Source organism: Nicotiana sylvestris, chromosome 12 (genome assembly GCF_000393655.2).
Source record: "Nicotiana sylvestris chromosome 12, ASM39365v2, whole genome shotgun sequence".
Taxonomy (NCBI): Eukaryota; Viridiplantae; Streptophyta; class Magnoliopsida; order Solanales; family Solanaceae; genus Nicotiana; species Nicotiana sylvestris.
The window spans coordinates 21,091,712-21,112,495 of NC_091068.1; the positions used below are offsets into that span (position 1 = coordinate 21,091,712).

The 20,784-nt window shown below is 40.7% G+C and overlaps 1 protein-coding gene across 1 annotated transcript; it reads right to left on the minus strand.

Moving 5' to 3' along the window:
* Positions 1–18,092: 18,092 nt before the first annotated feature.
* On the minus strand, positions 18,093–19,595 carry LOC138882774 (uncharacterized). Its single transcript, XM_070163405.1, has one exon. It carries the CDS (start codon positions 19,593–19,595, stop codon positions 18,093–18,095), a length of 1,503 nt encoding a protein of 500 aa, XP_070019506.1.
* Positions 19,596–20,784: the final 1,189 nt, after the last annotated feature.

Here is a 20,784-nt window from a genome sequence, read left to right on the forward strand (position 1 = left end):
AGGATAGACAAACAATCCAACTCCACCACTAGCTCCCTGAGGAATTCAATCCGACCTTCATATCGGGTAAAAGCTATTGCGACCCGCTGGTGCATCTATAACCGGAACCTAATCCTGAACTGGGGCAACTGGTGGGTCTTTCGGTGCCGCCCTAACTGCTGAGCGGGCTTTACCCCTACCCCTTCCACGTCCTCTACTGCGACCTCAGCCCCTCTGGTGGTACTGGTGGTTGTCCGCCCTAACCGGTAGCACGTGTTCTCACCATCTGTGAGAGAATAGAATAACAGAAGTTTAGTTAGCAGAATCAACAGATATCCATGACAAGAATTCAAGAATGTAAAGTTTCCTAAGGGTTCTGCAGCCTCTCGAAGATAAGTACAGACGTCTCCGCACCGATCCGTGAGACTCTACTAAACCCGTTCATGACTCGTGATACCTATGTAACATAGGCTCTGATACTAACTTGTCACGACCCAAAACACAATCCGTCGTTATGGCGCTTATCGTGGAACTAGGCCAGCCTCAACTCAATAATCAAACACCGCATAAGTATTTTTAAATAATAAACACGGAAGCGATAATTCATAAGGAACATTTTTTAAAAACAAAATAAAATCTAAATTTCGATACAACTGCCAAAAACTGGGGTGTCACTGAGTTCATGAGCGTCTAGAGGAGAACATAGCCCATTACACTGTTTAAAGAAAATAGACTGAAATACATCTAGAGATAAAGAGGGAGAGTCAAGGCCAACGGACGTCGTGCAAATACCTCAATACTTTCTTAAGCTTATTACCTAGATCAACGACTGTCACTGGGACCAAAAGTGCATGGATATACACACAAGGTACGGGGGTAACGTGAGTACACCAACTCAGTAAGTAACGAGTCCAAACTATGGACTAAAAGGTAGTGACGAATGTAACCTCAACTGATAAAATAGATTCAACGTACAATAATGTAGGCATGCTTTCAGTTAAATAGACAGCTCAAAGCAATAAGGTAAATATAGATCTGAACAGTTTAAAATATATAACTCAACTACCTCTACATGCCAATACACTAATTGTATAAAATACACAATGTACTCCCGCTCTCAAGTGCTCAACCACTCGGTACTGAATATGGCCATCCGGCCCAGAGAAATCCATCCCGGAACATATACAACACTGACTGTAAGTCACTCAGCACCGAGGAAAAAGGCAATCCAACCCTGTGGAGAAATCCATCTCCTGGTATATATAGATACTGAACCACTTGGCACCGTATATGTTCATCTGGCCCAGGGAAATCCATCCCGGAACATATACAACTCTGACTGTAAGTCACCCGGTATCAAGGAAAAAGGGTAATCCAACCCTATGGAGAAATCCATCTCCATATATCAATACTTCGGACAAATCTATGTCCAAGGAAATCCATCCCTCAATAATATCATCCGCGCTCATTGGAGGTGTGTTACAGACTACGGAGGGACTCTTGAAGCCCAAGCTCTATCACATATCTTTATAACCGCTGCGACATGCAGCCCGATCCCATAACTGTCACTAATTATCAGACTCTCGGCCTCGCTCAGTCATCACTCTCCAGTCTCACTCACGGGCCAACAATGTAATGAAAACTAGCCCGGAAACAATGATATGATATGCCAATAATAACAACTAAGACTGAGATATGATATGAAATGCATGAATATGACTGAGCATAAAATAACAACGAAATCAGTGAGATGTTAGCAAGAAACGACCACTAGGGGTCCTAACAGTATCGGCGTAAAGCCCTAACATGATATCTAGCATGTTCACAGCTCAATTACTTTATCATATAATGGAAACACAGATATCAACAAGAAAGAGTCATCAAACGGTGCCATGAAATGAACCAAGTCATGATTCTCACGGTGCACATCTGCACGCCCGATACTTGGCATGTGTGTCACCTCAATACTAACCACATAACACATAGTTCGGGGTTTCGAACTCTCAGAACCAAGTTTGAAAGTGTTACTTACCTCAAACAATACAATACGATCAATATAGGCTAAAGGAATAACTTCCACGAGAAAAACACCAATTCATAGCCAAAATCCGAAATCAGCTCAAACCCGGCCCCGGGTCTACATCTCGAAATCCGACAAAAGTTACAAAACCCAAAAGCCCATTCACTCACGAGTCTAACCATACCAAATTTATCAAAATCCGGCCTAATTTGGTCACTCAAATCCTCAATATTCACTCTCCAATTCTCAAGCCCTAAATCCCCTAATATCTAGCTCAAATCCCTAATTATATGATGAATAAAGCTATAGATTCATGAAATTTATACCATTAGAAACACTTATCCCAACGTTGCTCCTTAATATCCTTCAAAAAATCGCCTCTCTTCCGAGTTCCTCAAGTCCAAAATTGAAAATAGAGAACAAAATCTCGAGTTGGGGTTTTTCTGCCCAGCAAAATTGCACCTGCGGAACCGCATCTGTGAATAGGGCTCCGCTTCTGCGGAATTTCATTAAAAAAGCTGACTCTACTTCTACGATCACCTGGCCGCATATGCGGTAATCACAGATGCGAGGACCAAGCCACACCTGCGATCCAACTGCGCACATGCGCCCCAAAATCCATTTCTGCAACCTCGCACCTGCGGTTCCCACTCTGCAGTTGCGGAAACACCAGCAACAACAGCTTCAAGTGCATTTTTTCAACTCCAAACACTCCGATCACTACCCAAAATCACCCCGAGGCCCTCGGGACCTCAGCCAAACATACCAACATATCCAACAACATCATACGAACTTAGTCAAATTTTTCGAATCACTCAGAACAATATCGAAATGTCATAATACCCTCGGATTCAAACTTAAGAACCTCTAAACTTCCGAATTCCACAAACGATGCCGAAACCTACCAAAACACGTCCGAATGACCTCAAATTTTGCACACAAGTCAAAAATTACACCACGGACCTACTCCAATATTTAGGAATCCAATTCGACCCTGATATCAAAATTTCCACTGCCGACCAAAATCGCCAAATTCTAACTTTCGCCAATTCAAACCTAATTCTACTACGGACCTCCAAATCACATTCCCGACACGCTCCTAAATCCAAAATCACCTAACAGAGCTAATGAAACCATCAAAATTCAAATCCGAGGTCATTTACACATAAGTCAATATCCGGTCAACTTTTCCAACTTAAACCTTCTCACAAAAGACTAAATGTCTTAATTCACTCCAAAACTACTCCGGACCCGAACCAACTAACCTGGTAAGACATAATACAGCTGAAGAACACGAATGAAGTAGAAAAATGGGAGAATGGGGCTATAACTCTCGAAACGATCGGCCGGGTCGTTACATTTACCCCATGTTTAACCCATAACAAATGTATATACACTCATCACCTTACAGATACACAGTCCCTAAAACGTATAGCACGTAGGAAATATATACGATTGTATCCTAATTCCCTCAAATTAAGGTTAACCAAGACACTTTCCTCTTTCTGGAATAATTCAACCTTCCAAAACCACATTTCCCTTAGAACAAGCCTCTAAACTACTCAAATCTAGACAATCAGTATTCAAATAAATCAAAACAAGCTTTAAAAATTACCCTAGTATAAAGAAGTTTCGTTCTTTTTCACATTTGAAAAAGTCAACTAAAAATCAACCAGGCCCACATTGTCGAAATCCAAAATTGTGATCAATTCCTGTTTACTCATTCTCCCCCGGTCCAAATATGTTATTTGCATCAAATGGAGGTCCAAAATTAACCCTCATAAATCTTTTCCAAAACCTCAATTTTTACACTTAAAAATACTAGATTTAGCGGGAAAAATCTGTGAAGAAACACGGAAACAAATCAAAAAGAAGTTTAAGTTACTAACCTATAAAGTTGGGATGAACATCCTCTCAAAAAGGTAAAAATAGGTTAAATCCCGATTTTCAGCCCTTTATACCTGGGCGTCAGGTGCTCTTTACGTTCACGAAGCACCTATCACTTTCGCGAAGGCTATCGCCCCCAAGCCTCCTCATTTGTGATCCATAGGTCGCGTTCGTGATGAAAAACCATCTTCTAGCCCCTAGATCTCATGCCTATGCATTCGCGTGAGGGCTACCACGTTCGTGAAGGACAAATCACCCCAGGCCCTCCCAATGATGAGATTCCCCTCACATTCGCGAGGTGTGAAATACCATTTTCCTAATTAACCCTTCGCGAACGCGAGACTAGATCTGCATTCGCGATGCACAACGCACTAGCAACACATCAACTACTGTAAATTGTGCAAAAATGGCCGAAAACCACTACAAAGCTCACTTGAGCCCCAAAGACTCACTCCAAACATTCACACAAGTATATAAACTTCATATGAACTTGCTCGTGGTCTAAAAAAAACCAAAATACCGTCAAGAATCAAGAACTACATGTCAAAAATCAAAGATTTCAAAGTTCATAACTTCTAATTTTTCCCCGAGAACTCCAACCAAACATGTGTACAAATCCAAAATCATCATACGACTCTACTGGAATTAGCAAAACACTGATTGAAGGTCATTTTCCAAGATTATTGACCGTGGTCAACTCTAACAACTTTTAAGATTAAAAAATAAGTTTTATTTGAAAAAATCACACTTAAACTTTTTGGAAATCAAAATGGACAATGCACGTAAGTCATAAATTATCAAATAACACTACGTAAGTTATTAAAAAATAAAATGGGAAGCTAAAACTCAAAACGACTTATCGTATCATTACAAACATAATAGTTAGGTGTAGTAGATTATTATCTACATAATGGAGAAGAGTATAGTGGGTATTACTCCTTTAAAAAGTATAGAATTCTGCCGTAATATAATATTTCATAACATGAATCAATTAATAAGACCACTTTGGTAAGTAATAATTTTGACACTTAATAGTTTTAAGATTTATGAGCCCAATAATAATGAATATTTAAATAGCCCATCACCTATTAATCAACATCTCAAATAACTTCAAACTTGATAGAAAGCTTTAGGCGTGCTTCAAATAATTATATATTGTCTTTGATATTTCACGTTCGCGTAAGATAGTCATGACCCTTAATAAAAGGTAAAGTACGTGTTCTCATTACTTAACCAAATGACACAGAATACATTAATAGTTATGATTGTCTTTTAATATATACACCTTCACATAACATGGCCATGACACCCAAAGAGACGAGGAAACATTCGCGTGACTTGTTAAGTATTTTAAGATAGGCTCCAAAAATCAATCCGTATTCAAGCGGATCATGAGCAATCATTAAGATTAATAAAATATAGGAAATATCCAAAAATTAATTTATAAAGCAATTGTGCTAGAAATGCGAGAGTGATCACACCTTCCCCTTGGTCAACAAACTTTCTTATTCGGTCTTATGTGTTCATAGACAATCAAAAATGAAGTTTAACCTTTCTTTTTGCAAATTTCGCAGAATTTAGTATAGTTTCTCTTTGGTTTCTGATATCCACCAGATTATTGAAGGTTATTAGATTGAAAATTACTAGGCTGAAAACTTGATTGAAACCCACCATCCCTAGAGGTAAACAAAGCAATTGACTCATAATTCTCAGAGCGAAGAGGATCTTAGACCTAAATTTCTTGTTGTAGCGGCTATGGATCTCTAATTTTCGTCACTCATAAACATGGAGTATGCCTTACTAACTGAAGACAAAGAATATGTCATTAATATTTGACTTCGTTCTTAAGAATACGAGTCACTTAATTCCATAATAAATTGATACAACTTTTGCCTTCTCATATGGACAATATAGTCTCGGCATTTTCACAATCACACGGTACTGGGACTAATGCCTCAAACTAATGCCAAAGGTCCTTTATTTTTGTATAATACACAGAGACAGGGGAAGTATCTTGGTGAAGAGTTGTAATTTTCTTGTGTAGATTGTAATACCTAGATCCATCAATTAATAAGTTGAGCTTTTCCTATTAGATCCAAACACAACTCCTCCAATAAAATGTGGAATTACAACATTCATCAACCAGTAAAGTACAATGTATTGTATCTCCCCCATTGTTCCCATAGATTTGGACTAAATTTATCCTTTTTCTTTATTCCTTCTATGAGCCCTAGCTTATTTCTTCCTCATAAAGCAATTCTCATTGAGCGATTCCACAAAGTATAATTGATGGTGCATGTTGTCCCACCTCCTTTTTGCGCGCCTACGCCGAAGGGTAAATGCGTGAGGGAGTTTTTTCAATTTAAGTGACAATACTCGAAATGAGATTATTTATTTAATTCAGAGTCGCCACTTGGGAAAGGTTTGGCTTTTGGTGTCCCAAGTCACCGATTTATCTTGAGTCCCAATTCGAGGAAAATATTTGACTTTCCAAATGAAGTCTGCGAACTAGAAATTCTAAGTAAGGAATTCTGTTGACCCGAGGGAAGGTGTTAGGCACCCCCGAATCCCGTGGTTCTAGCACGGTCGCTTAAATTGTTGTAATGGCTAAATATCTGATTTTTATACATGTTATGACTTGTGTGCTTTTATTAAGTTTAAACCGCTTTTATTATTATTTTTTAATAGAATTGCAACATCGTGAAAATGCATCTCGAATCACGTCACAATCAATGCACCCGTGGTTGTTAATACGTTCCGACTCCGTTGAGATTTGGATTTGGGTCACATAAATGCGCACCCGAATTTAAGCATATAATTTAATTAAAATCGTGTCTAAAGAGTCTAACGTGTTATTATCTTTGGGGAAAGCCGTGAAGTTCGCTAAATGGCCACTCCCGAAATCTAAGTAATTATTAACATCTATTGAGGGCCCCGCAGTTTATGCATCTTTGTTTGGCGAGGCTCGCCTCATTTATTTTAAGGATATCCTAAAGTGACTACATTTCTATTAAATTCGTTTATAAAAGAAAAAAGAAAAAATCCTAATTAGTTACATGCTTAAAAAAAGGGCGTAACATATTAAGTGCTAGATTAAGACAAATGTTAACGGAAAGGAATATTACTAAAATTGAAATTATAAATAGACTACGGAATCGACAAATAATATGTTCAAAAGAAACTAATTATCCTATAATTAGATTAAACTCGCATTGTTAGATGACTTGAATCGTTGGAATTAATTATTTACGACTATTTGAAACTAGAATCAATCTTAATTACTAATGCATATTCGAAAGTTTATTAAATTCAAACGTTAACTCGTATTGTTTGAACTCAAATCATGCCATAATGCCTAATTCACGAAATTAATTTAAATTCATGCTTTAACTAAATTTAGCTACATGTTCACGATTAACCTACTGTTGACAATATTAAAACCTTCAAGCTAGTGAACTAACCAGTTTTACCAAGTCGATTCACTAAAGACCAACTTATGTTATTTTCCTCTTACTCCAATTGTTAAACAGTTTGACAGTAATGAGCATGCTTAAACATATACTACCTAATAACCAAACTAAAACAGAGTATTATTTAATACATCACTACAAGATGCCTAGTTATGCAAAGCAACCGAAATTTACAGAATAATAATACATGAGATAACCTAAACACAATCAGTAAAAGAGACAAAGGAAAAAAAACCTAAATTAAAACTTCAAAGTTCCATTCTTCATATGTATTCATGCTTTAACAATTCAGCTTACAATATCGATAAGGTTACGGCCATGTACCTGGTATTGGAAGTAAAAGAAGAGGAAGATCAGTAAAAGCAGTAGTAGCGTAAATACACAGCAACAACAGATTCAGCAACAGCAAAACCAGTAACGACTAGTAGAATAACTCAGTAACAGATTGAAAACCAGCAGTACCAGAATGCAATCGCAGTCAAAGCAGAAGAGAGACGGATACAAGACGTAGTAGTTTACTGATTTTTGAATAACACTAAGGAAAAGCAACCTGAAATTATTCAAGTAAAAGTTCAGCTTGTTTTTCTCTTTTTACTCTCAAATTCTGATTTCTCAAAATTCAGTCAACTCTCTCAACTTTCTCCTCTATCCTCCTCCTACACTGTGTAAAAAATGACTCTATTTATAACCAAGACTCTTGTCTTGAACCAGTAACCCGAAATATTCCCATAATTACATGTCTTGCCCCCACTACTTAATATTTTTCTTATTTAATTCCCTTGTTCCTCATGCCTACATGTTTTGTCCCCCGCTATATTAAACAAATACATTATTCCCACTCCATTATGTCTTGTCCCCCACTATATTAAACAAATGCATTATTCCCACTCCATTATGTGTTGTCCCCCACCATATTAAACAATGTATTAACCTCCCACTACCCCATGTCTTGTCCCCCACCATGTACTATTGTAATATTATTAATGCCTAGTGGACGGAGCACTCAAAATTAAGGCTCATTTCCCATTTTACCCCTAAAATAATTTAAAATTACCATAACACCCCCATCAGCTATATCCAAATCCTAATCAATTAACCGATTACGACAGCTATAACCAATTCCTAATCAAATTTCATCAATAAATTTAAGCTAGAAACTTAGATTATGTCAAATATCATCAAAACAAAGATTAAGGATTCTATAACAGTAACAAATTAAACAACATTTTTAACAACAAACATACTTTCAGATTCAATAACAGTAACAAATTGAAACACAACAAATAAGTAGATTCAAATCACTAGACCCAATAATCAATTGAACTTCAAATTAAATCTAACAACATTACAACCAAGATGAAGGATTCAAGTGATTAAACTAACACACTTCTGTATTTAAAACTAAACAAGAAAAATGAATAAAAACAAGCTGTAGAAATAATCAAGAAATGACAAACAAACGAACAAGAAAAGAATCAAACATATACTGATTTCAGATCCGAGAATATCAAACAAAATACGGACAGAACTGAAACTTAAACCAACTAACCGGATCGGAACAACGACGAACTCGAATGGAAACAAATCTGCCTGGAAACTTTGAAACCAAAATAACTCGAATCTGCCCGGAAAATAACTCGACGAGTAGGAACGCAGCAGTGGCGGCACTGGTCCGTTTGTTTTGACAAGAAGAAGAACGAAGCAGCAGCAGTAACGCTGCTCAACTGGACGGGCGATGGAGGCGACAATGCTCATTTGGACGTGACGATCGAGCTGTGGTCGTTCGTGGCTGGAGGCGAAGGACAACTGTGCAACCTTTGGGCTGTTTGAGGCGATGTGGCTGGAGCTCGAAGCAGTGGCAGCCATGGTCGTCGAGCAAGCAGTGGCAGCCATGGCGATGAGGCGAAGACGAAGCAGAAGATGAAGCAGCAGGGATGGCTGCTGGAGCTCGACGAAGCTGGTTGTGTTAGAGAGGTCAGGGGTCGTTTGGTCGTTCATAGCTTGAGCTTCACGGCGAGGGGTTATTTGGACGAAGCTGGACGAAGCAGCAACAGCAACGCTGCGTTGTGGTCGACGACGAGGGTGGCTGTGTTGTGTATGTGTTGCTATGTGTGTGTGTATGTTTGCATGAAGATGAGGAGGCAACCATGGTTGCTACTCGTGTTGGGGTCGTTTGGGACGACGGAGAAGAAGATAAAGGGGGGCGGGTAGATGGTTTTTTAGGGTTTGTTTTTTTTTATTTGGGAAAATGAAAATGAAAATGAAGAGGGGGAGTTGGATATTTGGGGTTATGGGGCGGACCGGGTCGGGTTGACCCGGTATGGTTTGTTTCTTTTAGGCTTGTGGTTTAAATTTGAAGAAAAGGCCCAATCCGATTTTCTTCTATTTTTTTGTTCTTTTCTATTTATTCAATTTCCTAATTAATAAAGCTAAAAATGCTAAGATTAAATTATAAAACCCAAAATTATCTCAAAATACTAATTAACTCCTAATAACAATTATCACACATTTAAGTAGCAATTAACGATAAAATCACACAATTTGGACGTTAAATGCTAAAATGCAACGTACATTATTTTTTTATGATTTTTTCGTTTTGTAAAAAAAACTTAAATAAATATCAAATGCAAATGCGACATATTTTTATATTTTTTTATTAATTTAACACATTAACATGCACAGGCAAACATACAAATAATTATAAAAAATTTCACACAAAGGAAAATTGTTTTATTTTGAATTTTTGGAAGTAATTCTCATATAGGGCAAAAATCACGTGCTCACAACTGCCCCTCTTTGTCCGAAAACACGAAGAGTTTTAGTGCAAAGATAAAGTGAGCGGATATGAGCGATTTTTGCCCATTGGAATACTCCGGGTGAAGATTTTTTTTTTTGAAAGATTTGACCGAACCTTTGTTTCAAAGGTTTCCTACATATCCTGGGCTAAACAGGAATCAGGTCAATGTAGTTCGGGAAGTTTTGGTAGTTGGGACTACCATGGAACTGCGATGCTGCTGTTACTGTTGTTGCATGTTGTTACTACTGCTTTACCGACCTCCTTATTACACCAAAGGAGAATTAAAACTAAGCTAGCTATGACTATCAACTACTAGTTACAAGATTCCTATCTATAATTCTTTCGCAAAATGATCTTGAGTCTTAGCTGATTCTGCTTGTAGACTTCGATCTGAATCTTGATGCTCGCAAGTTGTAGGCGCTTGTTTATTTCTGTTGCATTGAGTGAAGCGGGATTGGCGGAGCTCGTGACTTCAATCATATTTTGAGCGATACGCACTTTGTTTGTTCCAGTATTTGGGCTCATCTTCTTTTGTTCTTTTCTTCCTTTCTTTTATTCTGGATTGAGACTCACTCCATAGGTCATCTCGATCCCTGTGCCTCGAGGTCAAACCTGCTCAGACAATGAAACAAACAAACGAACGAAATTTTTCTGCCCCAGTTTCACTAGGAAAATTTCGTGAGTTAATTGCCATAAAAATCTACAGAATTGATGAGGGGATTGGAAACCTCAAGTCTAAAAGACGCAACTCAGGGATTGGAGCCTAATGTCGGCTAAAGAAAAATCGCACAACTCAGGGATTGGAGCCCTAATGTCTGCTAAAGGAAAATTGCTCAACTCAGGGATTGGAGCCCTAATGTCGGCTAAAAGAAAAATCGCTCAACTCAGGAATTGGAGCCCCAATGTCGGCTAAAGGAAAATTGCTCAAGTCAGGGATTGAATCCCTAATGTCGGCTAAAGGAAACTTGCTCAACTCAGGGATTGGAGCCCTAATGTCGGCTAAAAGAAAATTGCTCAACTCAGGGATTGGAGCCCTAATGTCAGCTAAAAGAAAACTTGCTCAACTCAAGGATTGGAGCCCTAATGTCGGCTAAAGGAAAATCGCTCTACTCAGGGATTGGAGCCCCAGTGTCGGCTAAAAGAAAATTGCTCAACTCAAGGATTGGAGCCCTAATGTCGGCTAAAAGAAAGTCTCTCAACTCAGGGATTGGAGCCCTAATGTCGGCTAAAAGAAAATCGCTCAACTCAGGGATTGGAGCCCTAATGTCGGCTAAAGACGACTAGGGAATGGAGGCCCTATGTCTAAAATCTCAACTCAGGGATTGGAGCCCTAATGTTGGCAAAGGTGACTAGGGAATGGAGGCCCTATGTCTAAAATCTCAACTCAGGGATTGGAGCCCTAATGTTGGCAAAAGGCGACTAGGGAATGGAGGCCCTATGTCTAAATCTCAACTTAGGGATTGGAGCCCTAATGTTGGCAAAGGTGACTAGGGAATGGAGGCCATATGTCTAAAATCTCAACTTAGGGATTGGAGCCCTAATATTGGTAAAGGCGACTAGGGAATGGAGGCCCTATGTCTAAAATCTCAACTTAGGGATTGGAGCCCTAATATTGGTAAAGGCGACTAGGGAATGGAGGCCCTACGTCTAAAATATCAACTTAGGGATTGGAGCCCTAATATTGGTAAAGGCGACTAGGGAATGGAGGCCCTATGTCTAAAATCTCAACTTAGGGATTGGAGCCCTAATATTGGTAAAGGCGACTAGGGAATGGAGGCCCTATGTCTAAAATCTCAACTTAGGGATTGGAGCCCTAATGTCGGCAAAAAAACGAAAGATTGATTTTAGGGCTTCTAAACTACCCCCTTTTTTTATTTTCTTTTTATCTATTTTCTTTCAATTCATTTTTTTAGTAAAAAGAATGCAGGAAAGAATTTGGAGGAAGACTTCCCTTTTGGATTGATTATTGTTGCTAAACTATTCCTAACGCTTGCACATTTCTTTTCCATTTTGGTTGCATCTGCTTCTTGCACTGTTGCTTTGGATTACACCTGTTTCAATTTTCAAACAAAGAACAATTGTTAGTTTGAAACGGTGGTCGGTTTTGTGGACTTCATTGTTTTTGATCAACTCGATCTCGGCCCAACTCTTTTGGCGAGAAACTCTGCCGCTTGCTGGCTTTTACTAAAGATTGGTCTCTCTCCTAAAATCGAGGAACTCAACTTTCAAAATTTATCATGACGGCTCAACCGTATAAGGCTTTGACCCTTTCCATTTAATCTGCATCTAGGGACTTTTGACTTTGGATTTCTTTTCATTTTCAATAACTCTGATTTCAGAGCATCGGCTATCATGGCCAGTTGGGATCGACTTGATGGACCCACTGAGGCTGGGTACTTTTCTTTGGACTTGGCTTTATTAATCAAAACCCTGTAAAACCAATCTTGCCACCTTTTCTTCGTATTAGTTTCGGAATAGAGTTAGACCGAAAGGGATTCAAGGAAAAGTAAAGAAAGGACAAGAAAAAAAAATGAATTTAAGGAGAAGCGTCCTTTTTGGGGGAAAGAAGGACTTATCTGGGGTGCATGCAGACTTCAATAGACATGACATGCTTCTTGGACTGGATACCCGATATGCACAACTATCCAACTCATTGTGAACCACATCTCCAAATCGAGAAACCTGGCTAGGACTCTTTCAATGGTGGGGGTGTCTTTTTTTTGATCGACGGCACCCTTTGCAGGTTTTCGTCAATCGACCTCTCTCATTTCTCTTCTCACCGTCGCCTGATAGCACTTTTTACGAGTTATTCACTAAACAGGCTCTCTCATTTTCAATTTGTTTGCTCACCGTTGCCTTATGGTGCCCGTGTGAGTTTTCACCAATAAAACTCTCTCATTTTATTTCTCTCATTTTTATTGCATCGGATCCAAGTAGCTGTATTCTCTGATCCTTGAACATTCTCACCGATTGATCGGAAGGACTTGAAAGGATTTGGGTAAAAATGATTTGGATCGAATTACAACTTTGGAACCATTCAAACGGAATTACCGCGGGACCATTACAACATCTGCCCCAGTTTCACTTTTGAAGGAATTTTGATTTTTATTTTGGTGTGACTGAACCCCAGAGAGAGGCTGCCTACGTATCCTTTCGGAATCAAGTCAGACGTAGTTCAGGAAACTTTGTTTTTGATTTTTCTTTTGTTTTTTCTGTTTTGTTTTCTCTTCTTTTTTTGTTATTTTTTATAAATAATACTTTCAGGTTCCAAAGAGGGTACTGAAAGAAAGGTAAACGACTCAAAGGGTTAGCAAAGGATTGGAGTGTTTGGGGTAACGAGAATGAAAGCCTTCGTCATCCCAATTGGATAATGTTATTGCTGCAGAAGGATTAGACATAGTACCTTTTGACCGCATCTGCATTTACAGCTGTTTTAGGATCATTTCCTTCGATATCGCCCAGATACAATGCTCCTCTTGGCAATATCTTTCTGATGACGTATGGGCCCTTACAATTAGGAGGGAATTTTCCTTTTGCTTCCTGGTGATGGGGAAGAATACGCCTTAAAACGAGTTGGCCCACTTCAAAATTTCTAGGTCGCACTTTTTTGTTATAGACACGAGCTATTCTTTGTTGGTACAACTGCCCGTGGCAGACCGCAGCCATTTGTTTTTCATCGATCAAGGTTAATTGTTCCAGACGGGTTTTAACCCACTCACTGTCTTCAATTTCAGCTTCAACAATGATTCGGAGAGAGGGGATTTCGACCTCGGCGGGTATTACGGCTTCCGTGCCATAAACCAAAAGATACGGGGTGGCTCTAATTGATGTGCGCACAGTAGTGCGATATCCCAACAATGCAAACGACAACTTTTCATGCCACTGCCTGGAACTTTGAATCATCTTTCTCAAAATCTTTTTGATGTTTTTGTTTGCTGCTTCAACGGCACCATTGCCTTTAGGCCGATAAGGAGTAGAGTTCCGGTGCATTATCTTGAATTGCTCACATATCTCTCCCATCAAATGACTATTCAAGTTTGCAGCATTGTCTGTGATAATAGTTGCAGGAATGCCAAAACGACAGATAAGATTGGAGTGCACGAAATCTACCACAGCTTTCTTGGTGACAGACATGAGAGTGATTGCTTCAACCCATTTTGTAAAGTATTCAATGGCAACTAGTATGAATCTGTGTCCATTTGAGGCTTTTGGCTAGATTGGCCCAATGACGTCCATGCCCCAGGCAACAAATGGCCAAGGTGCAGACATGGGATGCAGTTCTGTGGGAGGTGCATGAATCAAATCACCGTGCACCTGACACTGATGACACTTCCGAACGAAACTAAAACAGTCCTTTTCCATGGTCATCCAGTAATAACCCGCTCGAAGGATTTTCTTTGCTAAAACATACCCATTCATGTGGGGCCCATATACTCCCGCGTGTACCTCATGCATGATTCTTCCAGCCTCTTCTGTGTCAACACATCTTACCAAATTGAGGTCCGGAGTTCTCTTGTATAAGACATCCCCACTCAAAAAGAAACCACTCGCATGCCGCCTAATGGTTCTCTTTTGGTCTCTACTGGCTTGCTCGGGGTATTCTTTAGTTTTCAGAAACTTTTTGATGTCATGGTACCATGGTTGGGTATTTGGTGTTGCTTCAATTGTATTACAATAACCATGCCTTTCCCGGATTTGAATTTCCAAGGGATCTATGTGAGCATTGCCGGGATATGGCAGCATTGAGGCCAAAGTAGCAAGTGTGTCGGCTAATTCGTTGTGATAAGGAGGAATGTACCTGAACTCTATTGACTTGAATCGCTTGCTGAGGTCTTCCACATGCTTTTTGTAAAGGATAAGCTTAACATCTCGGGTTTCCCATTCTCCTTGGGCTTGCCGGATAATCAGATCTGAGTCTCCCAAAATCAACAACTCTTCGACATTTTGGTCGATTTCCATGTTTATACCCATAATGCAAGCTTCATACTCGGTGGTGTTGTTTGTACAAAAGAACTAAAGCCGAACTGTGGCTGGATAGTGCTGACCAGTGGGTGAGATCAAAATTGCCTCAATTCCAACACCTTTTGTGTTTACCGCCCCATCAAAGAACATTTTCCAAGCATGAGTTCTCAAAGGTTGGTACTCATCATCAATCGGGTTCTCAGCCAAATGATCTGCTAACGCTTGGGCTTTCATTGTCGTGCGAGTGACATAGACTATATCAAACTCTGTGAGCAAGATCTGCCACTTCGCTAATCTCCCAGTGGGCATTGGTTTCTGAAATATGTACTTTAAAGGATCCAACCTGGTTATGAGGTAGGTGGTGTAAGCTTGCAAATAATGCCTCAGTTTCTGAGTGACCCATGTCAAAGCACAACAAGTTCTTTCCAATAAAGTGTACTTGGCATCATAACTAGTAAACTTCTTGCTCAGATAGTAAATGGCCTGCTCCTTCTTTCCGGTCACGGCATGTTGCCCGTGGACACAACCAAAACAATTTTCCAAGACGGTCAGGTACAAGAATAAAGGCCTCCCTGGCTCAGATGGGACCAAGACTGGCGGATTCGACAGATATTCCTTGATTTTATCAAAAACTTCTTGACATTCAAATGTCCATTTGATTGCCGCATCTTTCTTTAACAACTTAAATATGGGCTCGCACGTGGAGGTCAACTGAGCGATGAAACGACTGATGTAATTCAATCTTCCCAAAAAACTCATAACATCTTTCTTGGTTCTTGGAGGAGGCAAATCCCGAATAGACTTTATCTTTGTTGGATCTAACTCGATGTCCCTCCGACTGACTATGAATCCCAAGAGTTTGCCGGATGGTACTCCAAATGCACTTTTGGCTGGGTTCAGTTTCAAATCATATTTGAGCAACCGCTCAAAGAATTTTCTCAAGTCCCGAACGTGGTCGTCCTGGGTTTTGGATTTGATGATTACATCGTCCACATACACCTCTATCTCTTGGTGCATCATATCATGAAAAATGGCAGTCATGGCCCTCATGTAGGTTGCCCCGGCATTCTTCAGACCAAATGGCATGACTCTATAACAGTAAGTGCCCCATGGTGTGGTAAAAGCGGTCTTTTCTGCATCTTCTTCATCCATCAACACCTGGTGGTATCCTACGTAACAATCCACAAAAGACTGTATTTCATGTTTGGCGCAGTTATCAACAAGGATGTGGATGTTTGGCAAAGGGAAATTGTCCTTGGGGCTTGCTTTGTTAAGATCTCGGTAGTCAACGCACACCCGGATTTTCCCATCTTTCTTTGGCACAGGAACTATATTAGCTAGCCATGTGGTGTATCGGACCACTCGAATCACCCCCGCCTTTAATTGTTTGATGACCTCTTCTTTAATCTTGTCATTGATATCAACTTTGAACTTCCTCTATTTTTGCTGGATAGGGGAATAATCGGGGTAGGTTGGCAATTTATGGACCACTAGATCGACACTTAATCCTGGCATGTCATTGTATGACCAAGCAAACACATCTTTGAATTCAAACAAAAGTTGGATCAATGCGTCCCTGGTTCTTTCATCTGTATGAATGCTTATCTTGGTTTCTTTGACTTCTTCAGAGCTACCCAAATTAACTGGCTCGGTTTCATTTAAGTTTGGCTTAGGTTTATTCTCAAATTGTTCCAATTCTCGATTTATTTCCTTAAAAATCTCTTCTTCATCATATTCTGGTTCTTGGTTCATTATTTCACAGTTAGACAGCGTGTTTGGATCTAGGCATGAAGTCCGCAAGCATGTCATGTTATTTAAAGCCGTATTATTAGAACTGAAAGAAAAAATAAAAAAAAAGTAACAAAATCAGAAAGAATGAAGAGAGATGAACGATGAAATATTAATTTCATTTCATTGAATTTTGAAGATAACAGGGTTCACATTGGTAATTAAAAGACAAGAAACTAAAGAAAAACATTCGAGTTACACCCTGACATAACTCGTGATGCAGAAAAAGTGGCAGGACAAGTCTACCGGGACTCCCGCCTGATTGGGAATGGCGTAGCCTTCCAATTCTGCAGCTTGGCATTGGGACCCATATACAGCACCTCAGCGGTGCTTGAGCCCTCCCCTGGTTGGACCATGTGGGTTTCATATAGTATCTTTCTCATTGCCCCATAGATCTCCTCAATCTCTTCGGCAGTAAAGGCCTCATTTTCTTCTTTCTTCTGGTATTTTGGCGTGACAAGCGTTCTGTAAAGATGCGGAACCGGCTGAGGCAAGACCCAATCATCCTTCTTTCTATCATTTGCCCATCTTATATCAGCTAGAGTGGGTCTGAAGCTTACCCCGAAGAATTTTTCACTGGTGGGCTGGGTGATAAGTTCAACTATCCCTTGCAATGATTTCCCAAGTCCCTTCCCTAGTTTGAAGCCATGTCGGATCATTTCTTTGGCCACCATGATTGATGAATTAGAAAGGAAAGGTTGGGGGCAAGGTTTTCCTTCTTTGTACTGGTCTGCAACCACAATTTCAAAAGCCTGATAAACTATGTGCTCACTCCCCTCTCTTGCTTCAAGACATGGGACTGATGGGTCCCGATAAATTGATTGCTCATCTTCTCCGTGGACCACGATCTCTTGGTTCTTATGCTCGAACTTCACCATCTGATGAAGGGTAGAGGGTACAGCCCTCACTGCATGAATCCATGGCCTCCCCAAAAGAAAGTTGTATGATGTGTCCATGTCTAGAACCTGGAAGGTTACTTCAAAGTCTACTGGGCCGATGGTCAGAATTAGATCGACCTCTCCAATTGTGTCCCTTTTGATGCCATCGAAGGCACGTACACAGACATTGTTGGGTCGGATTATTTCGGTCCCAATTTCCATGCGCTGTAGAGTTGAAAGTGGGAAAATGTCTACTCCAGAGCCTCCGTCCAACATCACCCTTTTCACGTAGTGCCCTTCGCATTTGACTGTTAGGTGCAAGGCTTTGTTATGTGCGGCCCCTTCTGAGGGTAAATCATTTTTGCTGAAGGCATCTGGTTGGATGCGAAGAATTTTTCTGCCATTCTCTCCAACTGCTCTACGGAAATGTCAACAGGCACATAATCTTCGTTAAGGGTCTGGATCAATACCTTCTGATGTTCGGCGGAGTTCATCAACAAAGCCAACAAGGAGACTTGTTCGGTAAATTTTTGAAGCTGGTCAATCACCTCATAATCTGCCATTTTCATGTTCTCGAAGAAAGCCTCCGCTTTTTCGGCACTTACGGGCTTCTTAGGTGGGAAGCGCTTTCTAGTAGTGTTGTTCACCTCTTCCAAATTGGAATACTTTTCAACAGGGTTATTTTCTTGAACGTTTCCTGGGATTTCTTTGTCTTTATAGGTCACCACCGTTTTGTTGTAGTTCCAAGGCACAACGGTAGGATCTTTCATGGGCTTCTGTGGCGCGCGTCCAATAACCACGGGCTCATTCAGCCTTGATGGTTTAATTGGACCCCGCATCACATAAACCCCCTTAGGCACATACATCTGGGTTGTTTTGTTCAGCTCGAATCTCCTCAGAGGACTCAATGTCATCTGCTTTTCTTTACGACCTTGAGGGACGTAGAGAACAACATCTTTGAGAGGCGTTACCCCGGTCTCAACTTCCATGTTCTTCTCTGACTTTGGAGGGGTAGTTTCTTTCTTTTTCTCCCCTTTATCTTGCTTCGAGGCAACTTTTGGTTTCTTTTCTTTGTCAGCAATATCAATGATGGCCTTCAATGCTGGGTCAAATTCCTCATCCTCACAAATCATTCCAATTACCGGCCCGTTGTTGTGGGCTGGAAGTGGGTTGTTGGTCACATTGGGAACCTCTTCATCCTTCAACACTATCTTCCTTTGTTCTATCAAGTTCTCCACGGCTCTCTTCGGAGTCCAGCAATCATCCGTGGCATGCCTTTTTGCCCCTAAGTGATAGGCGCATCGGGTACCGGCTCTGTAAGCGGGTGATGCTGGGTTTTGCCTGGTTTGAGGAACAGACTGTAGCAGACCCATTTGAACAAGCTTCGGTAACAAGCTGGAGTAGGTTTCGCCAATTGGTGTGAAATTCGGTCTCTTGGGCGGTTCATGAGGGCGGAAATTATTTTGTGGAGGACGGGGGTTGTAGTGGGTTTGGTAAGGAGGTTGGTTTCTAGGAAATGGAGCTTGATTTCTGTTGGCTTGTTGTTGTGGCCGGACATAAGGCTGAGTATTCATGACCAAGTATGGCTGAATAGTATAGGCTAAATCTTGGTGAGGGTAATAGTGTTGCGGGGTCCTCTCTGAGAAAAGGGATCTGGGAGTATAGTTTCTCCTTGTACCCGACGCTGCCAGGAATGTTTCTTCCCTTTTCTTTCCCTTTGCTATTCCTCCAGACCCACCCTGAATGGCTTGGGAGATAGCTCTGATAGCAGATTGGCTTAGAATTCGACCCGTTTTTAGCCCATTTTCAACCATTTCGCCAATCTTGATAGCTTCAGCGAACGGTTTACCCATTGCGGACATCATATTCTGGAAGTAGTCAGCTTCCTGAGCTTGAAGGAAAACTGTGACCATTTCAACTTCATCCATCGGAGGCTTTACCCTGGATGCCTGCTCACGCCATTTAACTGCATACTCTCGGAAGCTTTCTGAGGATTTCTTTTTCAAGTTTGTCAATGAGTTCCTATCTGGAGCAATATCAATGTTGTACTGGAACTGCCTGACGAAATCTCTAGCAAGATCGTCCCAGATGTGCCAGCATGATATATCCTAGTCCATGTACCACTCAGATGTGATGCCAACTAGACTTTCTCCGAAATAGGCCATGAGTAGTTCTTCTTTTCCACCGGCTCCTCATAGCTGATTGCAATATCTCTTGAGATGAGCAATAGGATCACCATGCCCATCGTACTTCTCGAATTTTGGGGTTTTGAATCCCAATGGTAGGTGCACATGAGGGAACATGCATAAATCAGCATAGGATACACTTTTCTGTCCGCTCAAGCCTTGTATGCTTTTGAGACTCTGTTCCATACTCCTCATCTTCCTCACAATCTCTTCTTGCTCGGGAGTTTTGGTGGTCTTTTCTTGCCCCGCAACAAACTCAAATTGGGGTGGTTGAGGGTAAGTATAAGTATGAAACTGAGGAGGTTCCACTTGGAAAGATGGTGCTTTAAATGTGAAGGAAGATGAATCAAAGTTAGGCCTGGGGAAAGCAGGTTGTGTCGTAGCTGAACAAGGTGGTACAGTGAATATGTTTGAAGCCGCGCTTGAAGCTAAAACCTGGGGGCGAGACTCAGTGGGGTATTTGGATAACTTATGGGGATGTTGGAGGTCCCACTTGTCCTGGGGAAAAGCTCAGGGAATCCAGGGATCGCACTTGGAGGTTCTTTTCCATTGGCCCAGGCGTCCCACATTTCCATCATGCGGAGATGCAGAATTCTATTTTCCTCAGCCGTTGCTGACTCAGAAGTTGTGACGGCCGAGATCAGACTATCCTCTGGAATAGGAACTGTAGGCAGAGGAATTTCCTAAGACATTTCAACGCTTCCTTTTGACCTTGTGAAGTATGAATGTGAAGCCAGACTACCACAAAACCAACCACCTTTCTATAGAACCTCTGAATTGGAAGACAACAAACCAGTTAGTTTGAAGCAATTAACAC